Genomic DNA, 26682 nt, shown 5'->3' with positions numbered 1-26682 from the left:
GTACCGGTAATCCAGTAGTAAGATGTTTATTGCTGTGTAAATGACTAAAAACCTATTTTACAGTGTCACAGTTACTTGAATGAAATATCTAAGAAATGTAACTTTTTTTTTTGTAAGAATGCCTAATCTTGTTGTCACTTTTAAGTGTTAATGGCAAAACTGACACAGTGAGTCTTTGCTCATGACACTTGATGTGTTGCAGCATGATTAACAGCTGGAGCTGTGAAGACTCTCATAGTGGACACTGCAGAAGTGGGTCGAGCTCTTAATAGAACATCTTCACTGCTTCTGGAGACAGGTTGACGGGACGTTAAGGCTGCTGTCCATTTTTAGGTGTCATTGTGTTCCAGAGAGGCGGATGTGGAAGGCTTCAGCGTGGTTTGAGAAAATGACGTAGCACTCTTGGAGAGGATCTGAATCTGTAAAGAACGATCCCGTATTATACAAAAACTGCATAACATTACACAAAACCTGACAAATAAGGGCATAGTTCACCCAAAAATGAAGTCTGTCATCATGTACTCACCCTCAAGTTGTTCCAAACCTGTCTACATTTCTTTCTTCTGCTGAATTGAATACTATGGGTAACCAAACAGTTGATGGGCCCCATTGACTTTCATAGTTTGAAAAAAACAAAAAAACATACTATGGGTCCATCAACTGTTTGGTTACTGACATTCTTCAAAATATCTTCTTTTGTGTTCAGCAGAAGAAAGAAACTCATACAGGTTTGGAACAACATGAGGGTGAGTAAATGAAGACAGAATTTTCATTTTTGGGTCAACTATCAACACAGCACTAATGTTTCTACATAGATATGCATATACAGAATTAACCAGAATTGACCACAGTTGCCACTGAAAGTGACAAAGACGTCTCACATATTTAGCCATTGTTTTGTTTCTGTTTCTGTTATCTTACATCTGATGGGCCTATAATTCTTAATATTTTGTTGTAAGTCTGTATAGTAATGGATTTAGTGCCTCTCAGATGCCAGCTGTAGAGTCAGATTGTCACTTTTTTTAGAATGACTAATTCATATTTTCATTGTAATATTTTTTAGGAATATTTTCAAAAACTCTATAAAGGCAGGAAATTGCTCATAAATGAATTGCAAATATTGATAAGAATAATTCTGGCACTGTGGTCTACTAAGAAGTGATCTTTCTTATGATGAAAGTCCTCTGTCTTCAACCCCTTTAGATTAAAGCTAATGGCAGTTTAAAGAGCAAATGTGAAGCAAAGTCAAAGGACAGACATAGTGTAGTTCTCTTCACACAGTGTGTAAACGTGACAAACCTCCTCCTCTTCTCATCAAGAACAGGAAACCAAAAGACAGACTTGAACAGACAGTTTGACTGCAGCATAGGTCAAAACTTCAGAAACACTAAGGTCTATATTTCTTTCTCGTCTTTCTTTTAGGGCTGAGCCTTTCTGCGTCTCTTTAGGGAGTACGTGATTGAAATAGCATGAAGCAGCCGTGATAATGGTTTGAGGTTTCTGGGTTCTCAGAGCGTTGTTCACTCTGTCTGATAGATAGACTGAGATGTATACAAGCTTTCACGACCACAATGTTATTTCTGAATTTGAGACAACAGCTCAACCAGAGCTCAATCAGAGATGGTGCATGGCTTAGCAGCTCTTTTAAAAAGGAGACATTGATTATAGCCACACACATCGCTCAATTCGAAACCATGCATGTGAGAATTAGACGCGAAAGCGTCTTAAACTCAATGGCGTTATATTTCTGCATCAATGCGGACCGGTTCAAAATCTTCCGCTAGCACAAAAAGGTTTTAACTATAAGTTTATGAGCCAAACACTGTGGTATCAGCATAAAACAGGTAATGAGAAATAAGTATCAATCAAATTTAATCAGACTGGTTCCCCTTACCACCACCGAACCCACAGAAAATCAGTCAGAGAGCAGGAGGTGTTGAGGGGGCGCTCACACCTACAGGTTATCTGATAGCGGCAGTTTCTCACCAGACCTCAAACTACTGACAATGTTTCTGTTCGCCTCAGATAGGAAAGAGTAGGAAACTTCAGGGCAAAGTTATGCGTCAGAATCAAAACAACTGGAGAGTTCCTCTCGGTAATTTGGTAAAAATCAAACTTCTTCACAGTATTGGAAATGAAAGCCAGCTATAGGTATTATTAAACAAGTGTTTTTTTTTTTTTAAGATATCCAAAAAAGTGTGTGTGTGTGTGTGTGTGTGTGTGTTATCTGTTTTGATAGGCATTTGTCATGAAACTGCTCTTAGCCTTGAAATGCATTCAGGTCCTTTTTTAAACGGGAGGAGGAAAAAAACACTAAAAAAGGTTTTAAAATACATTTATACAATAAAATACATACGAATACAGCCTCTTTACCATATCTAGCAAAAAAATTTAGGACAGAATTTTGTCGATGAACATGAATATGCGTAGACAAACACACTATAAACAGCACCAAATGTAAGTGACATAAAAAATAAACAAAATCAAATGAACTACAGCCAAAAGAAGTGTGGAGCAAAGGGTAAATGTAGGGCTGTCAAATTAGCCTATATTTATATGTATTATATGTGTGTGTGCATATACGTAGTGTATATATATATATATATATACACACACACACACACACACACACACACACCCACAAAGACACGCACGCACGCACACACACACACATATAATGTATGTATATATATATATATATATATAGTGTGTGTGTGTGTGTGTGTGTACATTATACTGTTTATAATTCTTATATGTTCATATAAAATTCATTTAATTATATAAAATCTCTCTCTCTCTCAATATATATACATAATATATATATCAAATAAAATCTCTCAAAAATATTGATAAAAATATGTTTTTCCTGCATCACACTGGTTTTTCTGTAGATCAAATATTATTTGAGATATTTTTTAAAATAATAATAATTAGTCTAGTAATAACATGCAAAACTTTGAAATATAAGCTTATGTTCCACTGGGTCAAAGCTGACCCTGAATGCGAGAATAGAATAGGCTGCAGCTTTTTATGTATTTACAAACCAGTATAATACTGACAAAATATAGGCTTTTTTTTTTTACTCTGTAGGAAATCACAAACTAAGTTTCCAGAACAGATGATTCATCCATATATACTGACTGCTTGTTTGTCAGATGGCTTTATTCCCTTCTTGTTGCACCATGTGAACTGCAGTTTATCTCACTAGCACCTTTCTTACAATACTTTGTGGCAAGACAATAATGAACCAGGCCGCACGGTTAACCGGTTACAATGGGAGGAGGTCTTCCGTTATCTTTGTAATCAGCTATGCTCATCGTGAACCTGCACGCCAGGGTTTCTGGTTGTAAATCTACTGAACAGTGGGGTGCTACAAATCACATGAAGGCAGACGTGTAGAGAGGTGCTAAGAGTTTCCTGGCCATTGTGTGGCTATTTGAGAAAATGTTCTCTCAATAAGGAGAAGTTTGGCTGCACAGCATGTGTGCATGATCATGGCTCTGACGGCTTATCGGGACACGTGTATTTGACTAATTTTATTTTAAGTCAGAGGTTTCGTTTTGGTCTCTTTGTGTCTTGTTGTGCTGCAGTAATTAGCGTTAGCATGTCTGTTAGCTCAACCGTGTGGCTTCTGACACACTGACAGCAGAGTATATTTGTAATCTGTGGTTTTATTGGAGGATTCATTTGGAGGACTAATTCTCGGCTAGACGAGATGTGTAAAACGTGGTAGCAAGTGACAGTTAAAATTGCAAAAATCTGATGATTGCAAACAACAGACTTTATATTTATATATAAACGTATATACGTTTTTTTTTTTTTTTTTACTCATAATGTTTAGTCAAAATGTCATAACTCTGTTTAGGCCCTGTTCACACCAGGAACGATAACTACTGTGATTATCATTCGAACCAACGTATGAAAATGTTCTGTTTATTGCTATTTTTTTTGTCTGCCACATTGCCATAAATGCTCTAGCTCTTTAAAGCAGGATGGATTCTGATTGGCTGCCGCGTCAGGAAGTCTCGCGTGATATCAGGTCTCGCGATGTAAACAATTGCTTTACGGCCAAAAGAAATCTGCTAAAATTCTGTCATTATTGCGCTCCCTCAAGCTGTTCGAACCCGAATGAAGAAGACGTTTTAAAGAATGTCCCATCTGCTTTGATGTCGTTGATCTACTAGCCTCTGGTGTCTGAGAATAGCCAACGAGTTTTTACAACAGTGTTGTCAAATATCTATTCCGAAGCTGTGGGGGGAGCTCTAGAGAGAAACCTGCGAGCAAAAAGCGAGAATACAGCGAAGAAATCCCAAAACTACTGAGCCCCGCTTTAATGGTCTGGCGTCGACTAATGAAAATCGGCCAGCTCGAGGGGCGGCACCAAGCATGCATTTGAAAATCTCACTGCACGCAATTGGATAACACTACGACCAATCACAACATCGCTTAGCTACCAGCGGAGCTAACTGGTAGATTATACTCTTGCCGTATCCGGTCGGCAAAACAGCAAAAAACGCCCTTCTTGCAAAGGAACGATTCGAGCGCCGTCTTCTGTTCCTCTTTTAGAGAAAAAGGCAAGTCTAAATCTTTCATTGTAGCGGCCAAAGCCGTTTCAAACAAATGGTGTTCATTCATAGCCATCTTGCAATGTTTACTAATGACTTCGACGTCGCAGCGCTGTCGTCATCTCGCCTCAGGCCCGCCTATATCAGATTACCCGATGTGATTGGTGCAGCTCAGATAGAGGGGCATATTTAATGAGCATCATTACTCACCAGAGTAACCCGCTGAGCAAATTCAACTTGTGCTCTCGCGAGAACTCTGGATTACCAGGGTAATAGTTAACATCCTTAGTCTGAGTAAACGGGCCTCTACACTCAGATGTACATCAAGAAAAGATGTGTCGCTTCCTCAATTTCATTGCGACTTTAAACCTTTAAAGTGATAGTTCACAAAAAAATGAAAATTCTGTCATCATCTACTTACCTTCATGTTGTTCCAAACCTGTATGAGTTTCTTTCTTCTGCTGAACACAAAAGAAGATATTTTGAAGAATGCTGGAAACCAGACAGTTGACAATTGACTTCAATAGTATTTTTTTTTACCCTACTATGGAAGTCAATGGCTACCGTCAACTGTCTGCTTCCCAGCATAATTCAATCTTCGTTTGTGTTCAAGAGAAAAAAGAAACTCATACATGTTTGGAACAACTTGAGGGTGAGTAAATGATGATAACATTTACATTTTTGGGAGAACTATCCCTTTGATTTCACTGAAGCACAGGAAAGGATGCAAACAGGCTGCTACAAAAGCAACAATGTCACCAGTGAAGTAACATTCAATTCTTTGAAATCAGATTTAAGGTAATCTGAATCTTTTCGTCTACCACCATCACGCTAGACTAGACCATCCGGAAGAGAACTCTTTCAGTGCAACATTAAAGCAAGCAAGCATTTGTTTCAGATTACTGTTAAGTGAGATACAGTGTTGGCATTTTCTTGCAAAATCACTTCTGCATAAAAGAGCTGATAGACAAGTGTGATGTTTATGCCTGGTCTGAGTGTGTGAACTACGCAAGCATCTGAAGACTCGGCCAAGAGAGTGAGAAAGATGTTATCGTAGCTTTGCTTCTAGAAAAAGCAGAAGATACCGCTTCCCTCAAGGCCGTTTGGGTGATCAACAGACAGGCCACTTTTGCACGAAGTCATGTGTGATGAATAAATGGAACAGTCGCTGATCTGAGCTTTATGCTGTGTTTTTGCTTGTGGACTGTGATTAGCTTGTAATAGGCTTGTGTGTTGGGAGGTGCTTTCATTTCCTCTACTATTACGGGTTCATTTGAACACATATCATTTACGTTTAATGGTTTCATGTTTGAAACATGGAGTATTTTAATGTTTATGATTGGCCCCATTCATGTCCATTGTAAGTGTCTTACTGTTAGCCAGAAAAGTGTGGACTTATTGGAAATCTTTTTTTGTGGTAATCAACATTATGCCCCACCCCTCAATCCCGTCAACTGAGGTTAACTCGCACTGAACCCAGAATAGTCCTTGAACACAGAGCTGAGATGAGTGAGAGAAGTTTAATGATGCTCGTGGTCCAGGATTAATTTAGCCTGAAGGAAGTCAGCGAGGGTAAATGACACTGTAATTAGACACCTCCAGACTGTCAAATAGCAGATGATGTCAGGTGTGGTGTTACCTTGTATTGAAGAGCTGAAAACTGTTGTCTGCTCTGTTGTAATTGGCTGCGCAGATCTTGGTGCTGTGACGTCAACTCCCGTAGATGATCTCGCTGACTGTTTATATGCGCTTCTGTACGCGTTAGCTGGTCGCTGTGAATTTTGTCCTGTAGTGATATAATAAAACAGATCAAATTAGAGGACTGAATCGAGTCACATTTAATGTGAGGACATATTGATTTGCAGTACTAACAGTGTAAGAGATTTCAGTTGGTCAGAATCTGATTTAGTAGTCATGTCTCATGCTCCCCTAGACATTTCAAAACTGTAATGTTTCCCAATCAGAGATAAGAATCATTTTGACATCTCGGGATGTTTCATCATGAGGCATAGCAATGACAAATTAAATTCTCAAATTGGTAATTGGAAAATATATAGGCCTATACATTTGAATAAAATAAACAAACACACAATTAACATAACTAAAAAGTTGTTGGGTTATATCTGAAAAAGTAGAAAGAGGACAAATACTAAAATATTGAAATGCAGCTATAATGCACCGGATTAACCATATTCAGTTTACTGTATTCAAATGCAATTATTATAATAAATGATTATGAGGTAAAGAATAACTTTATTAAACTAAATAATAACCTTTTTGTCATGCAGTGCCATTTTTAATTTTCCTTGTTAGTTAATCACTGGGATTAATTAATTCCCCCATCCCCACCACAAAGGCATTTATGCATAATTTAAAAGTTTATAAAAAACGAATATTTCATTGACATATTTCACACTTAATGCGGTCCATGTATCCCAAACAGTATAAAATGATCAATCCCCAACTTGATTGTTTTGGTAAGTAGGCCTAACATCAATGTTTTTATATATATTTTTGATTCACTGTTTCATATTTCTTTGAACTTTTCAAAAACCTAAGCTTTTATCAATTTTCAGGTTTAAATTACCACATTTCCAACGTGACATATTGAACCCTATGTAGTCTGACATTTTTGTGGTCCCAGTGAGGAAAACAGCTTAATATACTGTGATGTTTTTGACAATATAAAAATGCAGAACGTTTTCTGTAATGGGTAGCTGTTTATGGATAGGGCAGGTGATAGAATGTACAGTTTGTACAGAATAAAAATTATTATGTCTATGAAAAGTCCCCATAAAACATGAAAACATGTTTGTTTGTGTGTGTGTGCGCGTGCGTGTGTGTTGCGCGCGCGTGTGTGTTGCGCGCGATCCTTTCCTCGTTGTTGTAGCTCACGAATTTCCGTTATTGTGATATGTTTAGGACCCTGACTGTAGCAAGTTTGAAAATCTCAAAAACTGATAGCGGAAACTTCTTTTTGTTTCTAGATAAAGACAACAAGAACAAACTGTGATCTGTCATCCATTCTATCACGCAGAACGACTGAAGCGAAACGGATTGCGCGATTCACACTGCGCTGTCGCCTTGATCTGCGTCGCTGTCAGCGGCTCGTGATGCGCAGTGCTCGCACGAATGCTTTGTCCAAGCAGCGCGCTTCTTTTGATTAGCGCAGTTTAATTTTCACACTTTAATGGCATTTATAGCTCCTGAAGAAGGACTATTTCAAAATGTTGCTCAGTAAATAGGTGATGGAAACGTCCAAATTCGCGTACTTATGTAGCCTACTATTTTATGCTTTTGTAGTAGCCTAGGCTTGTGTGGTGACATGTTCACACTGAAAATTCTGAATAGAAAAGGTGCACTTTTAAATACCCGGATGATGCACTTAACTGAAATAAATATTGCTAAATAAGTATGTTCTATATGAATATCTATTAATGTAATTCGGACGTTGCCTACATCCACCATTCTGTCATTATCATGTGACCTACCAGTATCAGTTACGTTGCTTAACTGCCGATGTGACACAAAATCGAAGTCTTATTTATTTTGACAGTAATTACTGTCCGACTGTTAAAAAAGTATGTTCTATGACTATCTAGTAGGCTATGAATGTAATCTGGACATACTACATTTGCCATTTTGTTATTATCATGTGACCTACCACCAGTGTTGCTTCACTGTCATTCACAAATCCTCTCCCGTGGCCTTATGGGATAGTAAAGTGTCCATCAAATGCACAATTCAGAATCTCGACGGAAGTAGTAGGTCATCCGAATACTTTTTGCCTACTCTTTTATGAGTAACGTTACTGTGAATTCGGACATACTTCTTTTGTCACATTCTTTTGTTTTTCCCCTATTAGCCTATAGGAGGAAAAGTATGCGATTTCAGATCCAGCCGAAGTGTGGAAGGTTAGCTCATCTGTTGCATCTTTAATTACATCATACACTACATGGTTGAGTACACAGTGTATAAGTGCATAGTGTATAGTGCGTCATTTGGGACACTTTTCATCTTACATCTGAATAGGCTTAACCCTCAGCATAGCGCGTGCCAGTGCATGCATACCCTAGCTGCCGACTATATATTTTATAATATCGTATATTAATATACATTGTACTATAATAAATTCACTTAAAGTCACCATGAGATCAAAAATGTTCTTCTTTTTTGATATTGCAGTAGGCCTATTTATTATAAATTATTTTTATAAATGATAGATTCACATCAATATTATTAATTTTTAATTCATGTGCCCAAAATCTTTAATCAAAATCACTATCCCTCAGGTTTTTTTTTTTTTTTAACCTCCCCTCACTCTTGTAGCATCTCATCTCTTTCTCTGATGACATGTTTACTTGTACAGAGGCAGCAACAACCTGTCACTCACATGACATCACAAAGCAAACCACAACCATCTAATGGCTGCATCTGAAGATTCATACTTCCCTACTATGTAGTAGGCAAAAAACAGTATGTGACAAAATAAGTATGTCTGAATTCACAGTACTCATAAACGAGTAGGCAAAGAGTACCCGGATGACCTGCTTCTTCCGGCGAGATTCTGAAGTGTGCATACGACGGCCACGGATGAGGATTTGCGAATATCAGTGAAGCAACATAACTGACGTTGGTAGGTCACATGATAATGACATCATGGCGGATGCAGTACGTCCAGATTACATTCGTACAGCACAAATTAATTCTATATAGAAGTAATTACTCATTCAAAATAAGTACAAGAGAGTACGTGATTTTGGACGCACCCAATCAATTCTCGATGGACAAAATCAAGTCCCATCCTAAATTTTTCATTTCACTCAAATAGACGTCAAAAGAGGGGAGCAAAACACAACTTCTGATTTATGCCGACTTTATATCAAAGTGTATTGTAGTGTCACATTTGTCTTGACACCAGTTTCAGGAGTAAGCGACCTGAACTAAGCTTTGGTTGCTCTATTGTTCCTCATATCGTAGTGCATCAAGCTGTAAACCAGTAGATATGATCAGCTGAGGGTTTTAACCTCTGTCTGCAGCTGCAGCAATTTGTGGCGGCTCTCTTTAAGCGCGGCCTGGGTGAGCGCTTCCTTCAGTCTTGTGCTCAACAGCTCAACCTGCAGGTCATTCTGTGCACTGCTGACCTTCTGCTGACCTCCACAATGCACCTGCTGCCACTGAGAGAGACATTGTGATGAACCTTACTTATGGTATATTGAACACTGAATATCCTCTTTTTTTTTCTATCCCCATCTAAATTTACCTGCCATTTCTTTACCAGGTCTTTAATGTGCTGTTTCAGCTCTTTGAGCCCTGTAAGTGCCTCTGCTTCCCGCAGTCTACAGCTGATCAGCTCCGTCTGCAGATACATCACACTGTTCTCATCAGGCACAGTGCTGCTGCTCTACAACACACACACACACACATTTATGATTACTAAAGCAAACCCACGTCTGTCTAAACATCAGCAAATAGTGATATCTAATATTCTGTAGCTCACTATACATAATAGAGTGCTGCAGGGATGATGCATTTTTGTAGGCCAAAACCCAGAAACAAACATTTTAGCACTTCCGGTTTAATCGTCCTGAAGTCAGTGAGTTTTTTTAATGTGTTTTTTGGTTAAATGGCTGAGATAAAGTCTGTGCTTTAAGCTCAGGATATTTCCCTGTTTTATTCCATGACATAAAATACATCAGTAATTCCCCCTTGGGATTTTTTAAAGATTTTAATTTGTCCTGAAAAAGTCGGTTTCTAACAAGTGTCTAAATGTGACAGAGATTGTACGGGACATTAAACATCATCACGCCGAACAGATTCACTTATAGTCTGCTTTCACAGCCTCATTTGCTCTTGCAAACTATTCTGTTTCACTGTGAAAGATTAGTGTTATAGTGTTATGGCGCTTTTCCACTACACAGTACCAGCTCGCCTCGGCTCTGTTTGGTTTTCCACTGTGTAAAAGTTGTACCTGTACCTGCTTCCAGGTACTTTTTTTCGTACCACCTCCGGCGCGGTTCTAAGCGGGCTGAGGCGAGCTGAGGCGATACTAAAATGTGACGTGAAATCATGGCAGACTGCTGATTGGTCAGAGAGAATCGTCACTATTCACTGCGTCATCATTGCACGCGCCAGACGCAGTATCCTGAATAAAAAAACAGCAAAAACAAAAACAAAAACATCCAAAAACAGCATACACTCGATTTCCTCCATTGTCCTGTGTGTGTAGGTAGCGGGTGTGTCTCGCGCGTCTCGCGTAAAAGATTAAGTCACGGCAGTTTCCTGCGGTGTCGCTATGACGACCAGGTACTATTGTGGAGGTACTATCTGCAATGGAAAACGGAGCGAAAAGCGAGCCGAGCCGAGCTGAGTCGAGGCGAGGCGAGTCGAGTCGAGCTGGTACTGGTAATGGAAAAGCGCCATAATGGCCATAATTTCGCTTACTCAAACTCTCAGGGATATATATATATTATATATATATTATATATATATATATATATATATATATATATATATATATATATATATATAGATGTATATAAAGACTGAAAGCTTAGTGGTGGTGACGTTGAAGTCATGATCGCGATGTTAGCTTTTTACTTCTGGCGATAGTATTTAGGCTTCAAAATCTCTTATACCTTGTTCTTTTTCTTGTTTATTTATATAGCACTGTTAAAACACAACCAAGGCTGAACCAAAGTGCTTTACATACAAATTCTTTAAAAAAAAAGACGGACACACACAGACCAATAAATAGACCAATAAACCATTAAACGCTACCAACTTTAGGTGCGCTTTAAACATTGACAGTGATTTGGCAGACCATTCCACTGTCTCGGCCCTATTACTGCAAAGGCCCGGGCGCCTTTATATAGGCGATTTGTTCTAGGCATTATAAGTAGTTTTTGATTTTGATTTTGACATACCAGTTGTATTCGTTTGTGAAGATTATCACAATGAACAAATGTTCAGGAATCAAGCTTTTGCTTATGACACTGACAGAGCTTATTTTCTACAATAGAATAATCCTATTCGGTTTTTGTTGAGGGAACCAAGGTGACTTTCGAGTATTCAATCTCTGCAGCACTCTATAACTGTGCTTAATACTTCATGATAATGAATGGAAAACAGGGGTTTAAAGTTTGCATTAAAGATTTGACTTGACTTTGACCTCTTCTATCTGCAAGGTGTTCGTCTGCATCTCCTTTAAAGTGTTTTGTGACCTGGCTGCATTTAGCAGAGATTTCTCCAACTCTTTCTTCATCTGCGACACCAGTTGCTCAGAGCACCTCTGGAAGGGCGGCACGGTAAGAACATGAACATTAGAAAATGTGCATTAACATAACTTTAACATAAAGGCATTGCAATAGACTCACCTTCTCCAGAATGTCAAGTCTCTGCTTTAAATGTTCGTTTTCTGAGGACAGTCCCTTAAGAAAAGGCAAGAGAAAAACTGAGCACTTGCAAACAGTGGCTGAAAATGGCGATTCATAACCCTAAAGAGAAATACTAGGGTGAATTCAGGGTGATTCAATCAACCTGAATTCGCTTATGTGAAGGGAAAGAAACAAGCACTCACATTTAGTTCCTCCTGATCCTCCAGCTCTTTAGTCTTGATAGATGTATACTCTTTTCTCAGTCTAAAATGAGTGGAATACAACAGATAACAGGCTAGAAGAACAAGGAAAATTAGGCAAAAATTGAAGGAAGAGCTTACTGTTTCATTCTGCTGGAATTGTATTTAATTTGATATGCTGCTTCAATCATCCCATCAGGATCTGATTCCCATGATTCTAGATTCTGCAAGCACTGAAAACAACAGAGTTACTCTAAAGACCAAGAAATTCAAAGAGGCAATATTTGATAGCAGTGTTTCTTTGGAGTGCTCCATTACGTTCATCATTCCCTCTATATCGAGCTTGATGAGTTCTGTCTGCTTCATGTGAAGCACAGCCAAACCAACCCGGAAGACGATCTCCAAACCCTACAGACACATGCGTATATATATATCAACACTCATATTGTCCATTTAACTGCATATTTAGATGCTAGTTGCAGTGTTGTTATTGTTAACTAAAATAAAAATCTTTTTAGGTAATTGAAATAGTTCAATTAAAATAAAAATTAGACGAAAAAATGCAATATATACTGATGTAGATAAGTTTAAATTGAAATACTAAGTTCGATTAAACTAAAGATGAAAAAAATAAAACAAAAAAAATGATAAAAACACAACAAAATGACTAAAACTTAAACTAAAATGAAAATATAAAACAATAAAATGACAAATAAAAGCTAATTCTTAGCTTATCTATTTCCTATAGATATGAAATATGACATTCAGTGTGAAGTGATGGGTTATGGTGGGATGTTGTGACGTGACTGAATGTACCTCACACATGAAGATATCAAAAGTCCTCATGGCCGCTGTGATAGGCAGAGATGAGAGGAGGATGTTGAGAAACCAGGATGAGGAGAACATGGAGGTGTGAAAACCCTGAGTCTGGAAGTGGGAATGAAGCTCAGGAAGCTGCTCCTATCAGAGAGAGAAAGATATCTTCAGACAACAGATGACCACCAACTGTAGGGAAGAGTGGGGTAAGATGTGTCACACCCTTTAAAAAAAAAAAAAACGTGTGCCGTTTTTGTCATGTGTCCATGCACTGATAAGCACTTTTATGCTAAAAATCCTGTAATTTCCATTTTGTAAAGTCAATTTTTCAATTCAAATGTTTGGGATCATAAGTTTTAGTTTTTTTTAAAGGAAATTGAATACGTTTATTCAGTTACTAAGAATACATTACATTTATGAAATGTATAATGTTACAAAGTATTTATATTGCAAAACAATTGTTCTTTTCTCATTTCTATTCATCAAAACATCCTGGGAAAAAAAGTATCACGGTTTCCACAAAAATATTAAGCAACACAACTGTTTTCAACATTAATAATATTAATAAATGTTTCTTGAGCATCAAATCAGCATATTAGAATGATTTCTAAAGGATCATGTGACACTGAAGACTGGAGTAATGATACTGAAAATTCAGCTTTGCCATCACAGGAATAAATCATATAATAGAAAACAGTTAAATTGTAATAATAGTTCACAATATTGCTGTTTACTGTATTTTTGTATCAAATAAATGCAGCCACGATGAGCATGAGACTTCATTCAAAAACATTAAAAAAAATCTTAATAACCCCAAACTTTTAATAGTTAATAAATATTTTGATGAATTACCAATGTATAAAACAATGCAAATTTATTTATTTATGCATTTGTTTGTTTTAATACATTTTTATATATTTTTTAATATATTTATTATATTTTATTATATATAAAATATAATTTGAAATCTAAGATTTAACTAATTTCTCATTGCTTAGACTAGAGGACAGCACTGCCCTACAAAGGCAAAAGACCTTAAGTCGCTAGAGTGTGGAACTGAGAAAAATGACTTTAAAGATTTTTAGTTGTCCCGCCAAATTAATTATAGGTAGGACACTGGAAATCTGGCAAATAGATGTTTTAGTAATGAAAATTATATACATAAAAAAATATTGAGCTCAAACTTGACTTTTGACCACTATTTTAAAGTTACTGTACTCTGCCTTTGTATTGTCAGCAAAAAGTGAGAAGTAATGCCAAGGCAAAAGGCAGTAACTTCCACATTATCAATATTTGGTTGCTGATCACCATTAACAAAATCATTATAGTAACACCTGTATAAAATCTAGTGATCATGGCATTTATTTTGTATGATTTACAATTATTTATAGCCATCTACTTATTGCTATCCTGTGCTTTGGTTGCATTCTGATGGCATTATTAATACATTTGACATGACAAAATACCTCCATAGATATATTAGTCCAGCGTTGACTCGACCGCGTTTAGGGCGGGGCTGAAGGCGAAGTTTTGGCACTCTGCCAGCTAGTTTGCCAAGCTTTAATTCTTGGTTGTATTCATCTGATACGGCAATGTGTAACGTTTTTCTGTTAACTCTGCATAATCCTTCGCGATCGATATCGCACGTTTGTCGATGGAGCGCGGGTTCAGACCATACTAAATGTTCTGACCGCAATTGTGCAGGACAAAGCTCTGAGGACATCAGAAGTTAGAGGGACTGATGACAGCTGTACAAAGTACACAGGCTACACCATAATTTTAATTTTAATAGACAGTAAAACAAAGGCAGAACACCGTACAGTCTGGTAGGTAGCATTATTTGATAGAACACCGGCACAGTAACTTCATATTGACGCGCGGCTAAACAAAGGCAGAGCACCGTAACTCAATTTGAGCGTTCCAAAACAAAGCCAAAGAGCGGTAACTGATGTTACGGTGTTCTGCCTTTGTTTCTCATGGGCTTTTGGAAGTTACTGTTACGACAAATCATTATTTTCTCGAAAAAAACAACGGAATTGATTCAAGATAATTATCCACATGATAAAGAAGGTCTTGAATGTGCCAAAAATATAAATAACTCATTTTCGACCAAAAACGAAGTTACGGTCTTTTGCCTTTGCACGGCAGAGCACTGGTTAATTTTTTTTTTTTTAAATAAAGGTGACACAGCTTACCCCACAATCCCCTATAATACCAAATATGGACATCTACGACTCAGAAGTTCTTGTCATGTGCAATTCTCAGAAATCGCAAAGATATTCAGCAGATCATTTGTAACAGGCTTTATGTAGCTTACTCAGCTCAGGGTTTATGGAAGGAACATTTTATAAATAATGAATGTGCCTTTAAATAGAGCAGAATTACACTTGTTTACCTGAATCATAGAGTCAAACTGGTAAATGCAGCAGCCAAGCTCAACCATACTGGATCTATAGAGCTCCCTCAATCTGAAGTCCTTCATCAGCCTCACAAAAACGCAGAAGGCCTCCTCCTCAGCCATCTGAAAGATCATCAACTCAATTCATAGACTAGTACTAACTACTATAATTAAATGCAACTATAATTCAAAAATCAATTAATTACCTGTGTGAGCAGCAGGCCTACAATAAACACACTTCCCTGGCAATAGCCAATCTCTCGGTCTAAGACTGAGTAAGCCTGTAATAAAAGCCACATTGTGTTATCTATACTCCTCAAATGCAGAAGTACAATCATATTCTCGGTCATCTAACCTTCAGCACGTTAAGCAGTGGCTCCTGGCAGGTGGCGTCCCGGAGCTTCTGAAAGAGCTGGTGTTGTGGGAGGATACGGGACAGGTCTCTGTGTATCAGAGTCTCAGCGGGACAGGAGCTCTTCAGCAGATCCGAGTAGTGCTGTGAAACGGACACGTTCTGAGCGTCACACAGCAGCTGCCACACCACGGGCCGCAGGTGAGCCGGGACACCCCTCCTGATCAGCACCTGATCGGGACACACAAATGAGATACTGCTCACTGATGAGTGTACACCCACATTGAAATCATCATGACAGATCGAGCGGTCGGTTACCTTGATCTGTCCCACTTTTCTCTTGCTCCAGTCGTCCCATTCTTTAATGACATGACCCCATATGTCATCTTCATAAGAGAGGGTTTTAGGCGAGGTGGGACTTTGCAGGACCCCGCTTACAGAGTAAAGAGACTTACTGTCTGTCTCTAGCAGCCTGTTTAGGAGTGCAGATAAGATGATGTGTATTCGTCAACGTCAAATAGAACTGAGTGATTAATTAGTAGAGACTAATGTAATGACTTAATCCTTTACATAATAAAGCCCTTAATTCTTTACAATAATACAAAAGGAGAATTTAAAGGTATAGTGGAGGATTTTCCCGAATTTTAGAAAAGAACCGCCCTCTCCACTTTTTGAAAAAATGCACATGCGCAACACTCGACCTGCTCCCGAGAGGGAACGCCTATTAAAAGTGTGCACGAGAGAGCATGCACGAGCCTAGTTCTCCTCGTGCACGCTCTGTTTACAAGTTGCTGTCGGTGCGTGACTTGTGCCAGGGCTAGCATCGCTAATCATAGCTTACATTAACTTTTTAGCAGTGATTTTAAATGGATTTCTCCAAATAGCATGCCAAACTTTACCTGTCGAGTAGAAACTTCGCGACTGAGGCATCAGTGGGAAGCCCAACCTGTGCTTTTAGCGCACGCCAGCGTCTGAAATATTCTCCCAAAAACACTCTGGTCTTGTTTCTTTCTTCAGAGGCCTTTCTCTTCTTGTTGTAGACACTTTTTCTTTTGCGACCCTCAGACCTTTTGAAAAAACCCGGTGAGAACGACTAGCTTCAATGAATGACTGAAACCGTAGCTCACCACCATAGACAGTATATAAACCATATGATGTCTATGATATAAACGGCTCACCACACATATACACCTGAAAGTGCGCATGCGCAGAAAGCGAAAACTACCTAGGGACGAGCACGTACGACAGCCACGTAAACATATCACCAGAATGATTGACAACTAGGAGGACCAATAGTCTTGATGATCCACCCGGAAAAAGAAAATCCTCCACTATACCTTTAGGCTATGTAAAATGATATAAAAAAAACTTGTATAGATTAAAAATGTAATAATATTAATAAAAATGTTTAATAAAAATAAATACATTTGAGATGTATGATAAACCTGAATATATTATTATGTACGTAAAGTAGTCTATTTAAAATACATCTAATAATGTTTGTTTTATGCTGGATGTAAATAAAACAAGTTAAACAAATAAATAGCATACTTTTAATAAGTAATATTTTGAGATGTGTGATAAACATGAATGTATTATATTTAAATACATCTAATAATGTTTGTTTTATGCTGGATGTAAATAAAACAAGTTAAACAAATAAATAGCATACTTTTAATAAGTAGCCTAATATTTTGAGATGTGTGATAAACATGAATGTATTATATTTAAATACATCTAATAATGTTTGTTTGAAGCCCAATGTAAATAGAAAATTAATTAAACAAACAAATAACACTTTTGATTAGTACAATTTTGAGATGTATAAGCTTGAATATATTATATATACATATAATAAAAACACAAATAAATAAATGTACTGTTTTGAGATGTATGATGACATTAATATATATTATGTATGATATATATTATATATACAGTATTTGAAATACATGTAATAATGTTTGTTTGATGCTGAATGCTAATAAAATGAAATAAAATGAAACAAAAAGATAAAAACAAATAAATACCTAAATAAATGATGTTCTTTAAACTTAACCCTATAAAAAGCATAATTTGGTGACACAGTGTGGAAACAGAGACGTGTCACTAATGTAATATTTAACTTTTTAGTTTAGGTTGTTGCTTCTAGGAAACAGGGCAGGGTGTGAAGAAGTGACCTGTTCTGTTCCTCAAGTTTAGCAAGCAACTTCATCTCATCTGCACTGAGCGGAGACCCCGGTGAGGGACACAGAGATGCTGCGCTCAAAGAGTCCATCTGTAACACTCAGAGTGAAGCCGGACCTCTTGAAACCTAAAAAAAAAACATTTACAAATGTCAAAAACAAAAAAATACAAATATGCGCTTCTGGAAATGTGTGTGTGTTTATGTGTGAAGTTGATGGAATCTAGTACATTGCTATTTTCATACATACTGTAAGTTTCACATCTTGCATATCATATTTTATGGCATTTACTGTATATCAGGATCACTGGCATAGAACTGGGATTTCTTACCAGTGTGTGAGATTCCGGTAATTTGGGGGTGCAAATGTCTCCACAAAATCTTTCCTCTGGTTTCTGTCAAACTTAATCCAGTGACACTGTCCGTCACACCTGTTTCTTCCATACCGCAGAGGGGAAAAAACACACAGCAAACGAATCACATGCCGCTTTATAGCAGAGCCTCACAGGCTGATCAAAGTTCCTCAAAATAACAGTTCTGCCTGTGACTCAGGAGCTTGTTTTTAAAGTGACCTGACTGAGTGAACAACTTCCTCTTACAACTTCTCATACTTTTTACCAGGCCCCATAACATTCACCTGTGGGACTTCAACCGGTTAGACTGCAGAGAGAAGCAACTGCATGGTTAATCTTGTCCAGGTCTCTGTGAAACTTTGACAGATAAGCTCCCTCATGCAGCATAAACATAAATCATTTACTGAAACAAAAAGGAAGGTTTTTTGGGTCAACAAGGCTGTGTGTCGACAGACACTAGGTTGATACACATCTATGTTTTTAGCTCCACCCTATTTTAAGGAAGTCGATAAAGTGACATTGGTTTGTTTGCAACCCTAAACCTTTTTTACACCACAATATGAACTTTCATTTCATAATTGTCTTTGAACGTTGTACTGACAAGCATTTATGGCAAACTAAAATAATGTCATTTCTATTGAAACTTACGCATTTGCAATTCAGTACATTTAAAATATATCAACTTTATATATTAGCACACTACAGTTAAAATTACAATAAAGTATTTTACATGTGCTTGTTAGTAGCACAACAACTGATTATTAAAACAATGACATAAAATGCACTTTAAAGTAAAACTTTTAATTTGACATTAAAGCGACGTTTGTAAGTGTTAAAGAAACAGTCATGAAAGTGGACTCCAAGTACACTTAGGCAGCCTTTTATTTCATTTATATAATGAATTATCATATTTATATGATTGCAAGTAGGCTACTGTGTTTTAGTTTTAAGATTTGAAGTAGGCGTAAGTGCACATTCAACACTTCTTTTTCACAAGGGAAGTCCCTATCACTTGAACTCATTCAAATGGGAAATCATTTTTGATTACCCATCAGAACCTGATTCATTTTTAAAATGTATAGGCCTACTTATTATTTGATTCTCATTTGATCCCATTAGGAATGCTTTGTTAATTTGTTCAAATCGTTGAATCCTACATAGAAATTAATTTAGGATTGTGTATCTATAGAAATGAAAACAAATTAATTGCTTTCCTACCAGAAGTTTGAGTGCTTCATTCACTATTTTAATATTTTTTATGATTGAAATGTTGAAGTTTCATGCCCGTTCACACAGAGGACGATAACGATAAAGATAACGATAAAAAATATAGTTCTAAAAACCATTCCTCATATTAGAGAATAGCAGAGTTCACACAACAGCTATAACGATAACAACACAGAGAAACGAAATCGTTGAAATCACTTTCAGAAGGATTTTATCCAGCTGATGAACGATAAAAACATTGACAGCCAATCAGAATCCAACTTTCTGCAACGAACTCGAGCATTTAAAGCGGCAGAAAAACACGCGCTTAGAATAAACAGAGCTAATATAGTTATCTTTATAGTAATAATTCTTGGTGTGAACGGGCCTAAATATACTGCCGTGTTTCCTCCAGGACGCTAGGAGCGCGCACACTTCTGCCTGCGCGTGTTTTGTTTATCCGGTCGCAGCGCACCATGAACTTCCTTTTCTCAGTGCAGCGGGAGCAGTATCGGAGTCTGAAGACTTCAGTCTCCCAACCTAAAGGAGAACAAACGATAACAAAATGGTCAGTAAATCACCAAAATACAATGTTCTACTCATTACATTCCCTCACCAGCTATTTCAGCTCGATTTCCATCAAAGATGAACTCATGAAGCGACGGGATGGTATTAGATTCAATCGGTAGTCCAGTCGTTGCGTGAACGTCAGTGGCACATTTCCCTCGAAACATTAAAAAAATTGTTTTTCGACACTAAACGCAAAAAATAAGCATTTCTCCCTTTAGTAGTAGTTTTTGTGAGTGTGTGTTTGCCCTGGTTAAAAGTCTGTTCTTTTATTCGGTTTTGCGTTGTCATGTTTACTGTCACTTAGCGCACTGCATCATCTGATCATCTGATCATAACCAGAGGCAGCCAACAGTGTCATTAGGATTATTGCTCTTCAAATCTCTACTGTCCTGCTTGTCAACAGTTTAACTTACAAATAAAGTTGTCTGTTGCAGGGCTTCGTTAAGGTGGTAAAGAACAAGGCGTATTTCAAGAGATACCAGGTCAAGTTCAGGAGGAGGCGAGGTATGTCAACGTGTTTCCTTACCTTTGGGGAAGAATGTTTCCAGTTGTGACAGTGAACCGGCCTGAATGTGTTCCTTCTGGAAAAAACATGAAAACAATATATACTGGTCTTTCAGCTGGTTTAGATGGTCAACAAGGATGTCTCAAGTGACTGAAACTAGTGGTCAACTAATGTCTTAGAGAGCTGGGTGGCCTATATATTTATTATATATATGTAACACAGAAACATCATCACAATATTCAATTTAAAGATGGTAAAAACATGCATAACAATTGCTGAAATGAAATATTTATTTTGCATAATATTTACAAAATTACAAAAATAATTTGAAAATGAAAAAAACTTGTTAAAAATATGAATAAAAAGGAAGTAATCACTGTAAACACCAGTGCACTCGGTCATCTGGCAAGTCTGTGTGCACTAGGAATAATATTTTTTCAAATAAAGACAAGGTATAACTAATTTTACATACTGCACACAATGAATATGACATGAATACAACATAGTGGCCTACTAAATATAGAGCATTATAGTTTGAAATCATGGACTTTATGTTTGGCCACTCAAACTCCTCTAAGGGCTGGTTCACCCAGAATGTATTTTTGCTTTGAAAAAAGTGAAAAGCATTCAGTTAAAACTCAATGTGTCGAGATTTAACTTGAACACAGTTCAAGCGTGTTTACATAGAAAATCAATGGAAAAGCAGTGAAATAAAAAAAGCATGTTCCGTATGAATGGCCCCTAAAACCAACTTAGGATGCTTTTTCAACAGTTGTCTAACACACTTTGCCTTTTCAGAGGGAAAAACTGACTACTTTGCCCGCAAACGCCTTGTCATCCAAGACAAGAACAAGTACAACACACCGAAGTACAGGATGATCGTTCGACTCTCCAACAGGGATATTGTTTGCCAGGTATGAACTACTACCATGTAGGGCTGGGCGATATATCGCGTGACATTGTTATGCGCATCTCGTCAGTAAAGCCGGTTCCTTGATTAGTAGTAAATCGCCATCACCTGCTTTCAGATGGAGCGGCATTTACTACACAGAGCCGTAGTTCACTGACAAGCTGAGCCATATCGCCTGCGATAATTAATGCGATACGGCTCAGCTTGTCAGTGAACTACGGCTCTGTGTAGTAAATGACGCTCCATCTGAAAGTAGGTGATGGCGATTTACTACTAATCAAGGAACCGGCTTTACTGATGAGTAGGGCTGCACGTTTTCAAGTTTTTCATTAACCGTTAACCGAGGCCCTTAGCGGTTAATACTCGGTTAACCATATATGGTAGCATAGTGTGCGCGCCGCAACCCCGAGATAGGCGTAATTTGCGGGTGAGACATGTCTACACCACTATTTTCTAAGGTCGATATTGTCCCCACCACTTTTGAAACATCTCGCGGCAGGAATACCAATACAAATAAACAAAACATCTCCAGTTAACTAGCAGAGCATTCATTTCATTCGTTTTTTTTTTAGGCGATCTAGCGCTGAAATGTTTTGTTTTTTAAATCAAGTGATCAAAGTGCTCGTTGCCGCTGCGATCGAGAAGGGTCTTGTAAAACGTGCTGAGGTATTATTAATTCGTGGCCACGAAACAATTCACCTGAATATTCACCAATTCACACACCAAAAAAAGGAATAAAAAGCTGTACGAGAATAGTCGGCCTTCACTGAAGAGCTATCTTCACAGGTAAGAAAAACAGTTTAATAATTATTATTAATTCGTGGCCACGAAATAATTCACCAATTCGCAAAAAATAGGTCTTTAGCATTCACTAATTAATAGTATCAAACTGTTTTTGGCCACGTTGTAATTCGTTAAATCAAAATGAGGGAGGGAATTTGTTCAACGTGTCCACGATTTATTAAAACGAGGGAACAAATAAGTCGTCGTAACAACTAATTATTTAGATCAGTGGACAGGGAGCATAAGAACAAACAGTGAGAGAGCCCCGGCCGCGCGCGCGCACTCTCACCGCCTTCAAACAACACGAGCGCTGTATTGCTCTCTCTCCCTCGCGCATATCAACACAATAGTAAAAGGTCGGAAGACCGATTGTGTTTTATAGATTAGTAGTTTGTTCAGATAAAGTGTTTGATTAGCAAGTACATGTTTAGGAAATGCATAATACAAATTGTATTGGTTAACGTAACGGTAAACGGACTCTGCGGGTAAAACTGTTGTGATGAATTTGCGCATGCGCGGGGTAAAACTGCTGGGGTAAAGCTGTGGCTCTGCGGCTCTGCAGAAAGATATTATTGTGCTGCCATCAGTGGCGCGGATACTATTTGTTTCTGGCTCGCGCAGAGCCTTCACTCTCGGACGCGCGCTTTCTTTGCCCGCTTCATATTAGAAAACTGGTCTAGCGGTCTCTGGTGGTGCAAAAATGTATTACAACTAAATTCAATGCACGCCATTGACGCCACTTAACCGAGCAAAATGTTTCACTCGGTTACGCAATTTTTAACGGTTAATCGGTTAATCGGTTAACCATGGACACCCCTACTGATGAGATGCGATTATATCGCCCAGCCCTACTACCATGTCGTCTTTGCCATAGTTTTTGAAATCTTGCTAATTACCGTTGGGTTACTGAGTGTCTTGTCTTTCTCTCTGTCAGATCGCATATGCCAAAATTGAAGGCGACGCGATCGTCTGCGCTGCTTACTCTCACGAGTTGCCAAAGTATGGCATTACTGTAGGACTGACAAACTACGCTGCCGCCTACTGCACCGGTTTGCTGTGTGCACGCAGGGTAAATGTCCTTAGCATTCATGAATGTCTAGTATTGTTCAAATCTCATAGTATGGTCTTGCTCAGATTTGTTTTCTGCTTACAGCTGCTGAATAAGTTTGGTCTGGATAAGGTCTACGAAGGCCAGGTTGAGGTGACTGGCGATGAGTTTAATGTGGAAAGCATTGATGGCCAGCCAGGGGCGTTTACATGCTACCTGGACGCTGGCCTCGCCAGAACCACCACAGGGAATAAGGTGTTTGGAGCTCTCAAAGGAGCAGTGGACGGAGGACTGTCTATCCCTCACAGGTCAGTGCATGCTGTTTTTATCTTTTTGCAAACTTAGACAACGGACATTGATTCAGCACTTTTGGATGCATGGGTGCTTTCAAAAAGTCTTTATGAAAACATTACGTTTTCTCCATAAAAATAAGCTTCTGTATGGATTGCCTGAAGTCAATAATCAACACTTGAGGTTTGGGCACATTTTTTTTCCACAGTTTTTTCACGGAATCGCAGTGTTCACCAACAGAAAGCTACGTGGTTTTAAAGTGATTCCTGTGTGAGCTGCGCTTCATGCATCACTGCACTGTTGACTAGTGATCGCTCCTTAAAAATGAGAAACACATAGTTGAAGAAAGTTTACTCAAATTCTTCTGTCTCGATCACATGACCACTAAACGGCGCTGTGAGATCCAGTGAAAAGTGTTCCAGTTCTGTGCAGAGCCCTCCCATACAAACCACAGATCAACTGAGTTTAAGTGTAAAGCCAGATGAAACAGCTGACATTCTCAACAACACTCATGCAGAAAACAGGAGAAACGTTGTGCAGCGATGATACACTTAGAAGGCTTTTCAATCCACAAGTCGCCAACATTTGCCTTGATTTACTGTAATAACACTAACTGAAACCATGGGATTGTAGCAGAAATGTGGGATATTCATATCGAATTTTATATTTTCATACTGGTGTCGTAGTATGCACCTTCAAGTGGGTTTGCCAACCGCCATTTAAAGGAAAAGAAACTCAGTGTGCTTAGGTCTGCTCGGAACGAGGTCTGTTCTGTCACACGCATGTTCCAGCTTCCGTGTTTAGCATATTTGATGCGCATTTTTGTAATGAATCACTTAAAAGTTATTCTTTTTTTTTTTTTTTTTTTTTTTTTTTTTTTGCAGTTATTCTGCTTATTGTAAATATAAAATACAAAGTTTATATCAGTAGTCCCATATGTTTGTAATTACTCCATAGTGAAAGATGCACCTTTTTTACATTTGAGTCCCTGAGAAACACACTGCACATCCCTGTATACATTGGATTGATTTGAAAAACGTTAATGTACTTGAAGTGTGCACAAAGTACTAGGAAAATTCAAGTATCAGATCTGGACTCGGTATCGGCAGATACTCAGAATTCAATGACTCGGATTGGTGGCACAAAAAACTTTATCGGGACATATAAATACAGTATTATTTTTTAAGCAATAGCAGTTGCTATCTTTACGCTCCTGTGTGTATCTGTGCGCTCGGTGAAGAGCGTCAAAGATGTCTATTTACAACATGTTTTTGAAGCGTTGATCATTGTAGCCAATCACAGACATATATGTTGAGCGCATGAATTAATCCACTTTTGCAGTGTGTCTGATGATTGTCTTTGCTTTTTAAGGGATGCCACACATATTGTCACAAGTTCCAAATATGTGAAGTATGCTGTGAAGTTGTATGTCCTGTCTTTATTGACATTGTAACTTTCTTTCTCAGCACTAAACGGTTCCCGGGCTACGACACTGAAAGTAAAGAGTTTAATGCGGAGGTTCACAGGAAGCACATCATGGGCCAGAACGTGTCAGAGTACATGAGCTATCTGATGGAGGAGGACGAGGACCTGTACAAGAAGCAGTTCTCCCGCTTCATCAAGAACGGCGTCACACCTGAAATTGTAAGAAAGCACTTTGCTGGATCATTTTACTGCTAACTTTTGTTTGCCTTTGGATTTGAATGGATCACACAGTTGGAGTCAATACCTTTAAAGGGATAGTTCACCCAAAAATGAAAAATTACCCTGAAGTCATCCTAGGTGTATATTACATTATTCTTTCAGACGAACACAATCGGAGTTATATAAAAAAATGTCAATGGGTATATATTTTTTTTAGAAGTCCATCAAAGCACATCCAACCATGATAAAAGTGCTTGACACAGCTCTGGGGGGTTAATAAAGGCCTTCTGAAATGAAGCGATGCGTTCGTGAAAGAAAAATATCCATCTTTAAAACTTAAGCGACTAAAATAACTAGCTTCTGGCAGACGGCCGCCCGCAAGTCAACTTACGCCAGAAGAGTAACAATTGACGATGTAGGATTAGCGTAAGCCTTGACGCCTCTCGCGGTTCAAACAAACAGGGCTGGGCAACCGCGTTCGTCATTACGTTGTGCGTCAAGTTCAAAGTTCTTTAAGCATTGTCACAGAACTTAAACATTTTGTTGGTTCAGGTTCACTTGTTGCTTTTCGATGAACTACTCAGGGCACAGATTGATAAGCGTTTTAAGATTGGATACAGGAAAGTGTCATTATTATATTGATCGGATACTGTATCATCAGTAGATGAACACTATTTGTGACATGATGCTGGTGGCTAAATCTTAAATTTCTTGAAGTGTAATTCTTGTTTGTTGTGTACAGTGTAGTATTTGAAAACATTTTCAGCATTTATTGTCAATCCTGTGCTTTACCTTTACCTTCACCATCTCATTGTGTTGTTATCCGGTTCCTGCAGGTTCTAGAGATGTACAAAAAGGCTCATGCTTCCATCCGTGACAACCCGGTTCATGAGAACAAGCCCAAGAAAGAGGTCAAGAAGAAGAGGTGCGTTCACACGCTTTTTTTTTTTCAGGTTTTTTTTTTTTTTTTAGGGATGCCCTAGGATGAAATTGATTGCCATAAAGTTGGACAGTATTGACATCATTGTTCATTAGTATCTGTATAAATGTTCATTGCAGCTTGACATGTTGCTATAAAAACAAATGTTTGTGCTGTTGAAATACTGTAGTTGCTACTTATTATAGTACTATAATACTTAAAGTTGCATGTCAGATGATTGTATTTCCTGTTATTTTTTGTTACCTGCATTACCATCTACTACTCTACTGTGAGCAGATGAGATGTTTCTTTTCTCATCACTGATGGATATTGTGTTGTAGGTGGAACCGTGCCAAGCTCACTCTGGCACAGAGGAAGGATCGCGTGGCCCAGAAAAAGGCCAGTTTCCTTCGGGCTCAGGAGGCTGTTGAAGACGACTGAAGAGAAGAACTGTCAACTGCTCCAAAGAAAGTGTGCACCTTTTCCAAATAAATCATTTGGAAAGAATATTGTGTTTGTGGTCTTTGGTACACTAGAACATGAGATGATGTAGACTGACAT

At 38.1% G+C, this 26682-nt stretch overlaps 2 protein-coding genes across 2 annotated transcripts; one reads left to right on the top strand and one right to left on the bottom strand.

Annotated features, from left to right (window-relative positions):
• Positions 1-10: 10 nt before the first annotated feature.
• evi5a (ecotropic viral integration site 5a) lies at positions 11-18662 on the bottom strand. The gene is made up of 16 exons (XM_084410528.1): positions 18225-18662; positions 17888-18021; positions 16026-16179; positions 15711-15938; positions 15562-15636; positions 15353-15478; positions 12958-13101; positions 12460-12549; positions 12283-12374; positions 12145-12205; positions 11942-11995; positions 11737-11856; positions 9829-9969; positions 9593-9742; positions 6205-6351; positions 11-419 (listed from the first exon to the last, which is right to left on the bottom strand). The coding sequence occupies exons 2-16, from the start codon at positions 17983-17985 to the stop codon at positions 330-332; spliced, it is 1770 nt and encodes a 589-aa protein (XP_084266654.1). The 5' UTR covers positions 17986-18021; positions 18225-18662; the 3' UTR covers positions 11-329.
• Positions 18663-19888: 1226 nt separating this feature from the next.
• On the top strand, positions 19889-26628 carry rpl5a (ribosomal protein L5a). Its single transcript, XM_084410527.1, has 8 exons — positions 19889-20019; positions 20456-20525; positions 21325-21440; positions 23154-23288; positions 23373-23575; positions 25025-25202; positions 26039-26127; positions 26463-26628. The coding sequence occupies exons 1-8, from the start codon at positions 20017-20019 to the stop codon at positions 26560-26562; spliced, it is 894 nt and encodes a 297-aa protein (XP_084266653.1). The 5' UTR covers positions 19889-20016; the 3' UTR covers positions 26563-26628.
• The last annotated feature ends 54 nt before the right edge of the window (positions 26629-26682 follow it).

The sequence above is a fragment of the Rutilus rutilus genome (assembly GCF_951802725.1).
Source record: "Rutilus rutilus genome assembly, chromosome: 6".
NCBI classification, from domain to species: domain Eukaryota; kingdom Metazoa; phylum Chordata; class Actinopteri; order Cypriniformes; family Leuciscidae; genus Rutilus; species Rutilus rutilus.
This window is presented reverse-complemented; position numbering and strand designations above follow the sequence as displayed.

What these genes read in the sequence shown, in the direction of transcription:
- rpl5a (XM_084410527.1), top strand. An exon ending in ACGGCGTCACACCTGAAATT is followed by an intron (nt 25,203 to 26,038) that starts GTAAGAAAGCAC and finishes CGGTTCCTGCAG; the next exon opens with GTTCTAGAGATGTACAAAAA. An exon ending in AAAGAGGTCAAGAAGAAGAG is followed by an intron (nt 26,128 to 26,462) that starts GTGCGTTCACAC and finishes ATTGTGTTGTAG; the next exon opens with GTGGAACCGTGCCAAGCTCA.
- evi5a (XM_084410528.1), bottom strand. Translation starts at nt 17,985, where the DNA reads ATGGACTCTTTGAGCGCAGCATCTCTGTGTCCCTCACCGGGGTCTCCG. An exon ending in AGTTTGACTCTATGATTCAG is followed by an intron (nt 13,102 to 15,352) that starts GTAAACAAGTGT and finishes TCTCTCTGATAG; the next exon opens with GAGCAGCTTCCTGAGCTTCA. An exon ending in ATATAGAGGGAATGATGAAC is followed by an intron (nt 12,375 to 12,459) that starts GTAATGGAGCAC and finishes TGTTGTTTTCAG; the next exon opens with TGCTTGCAGAATCTAGAATC.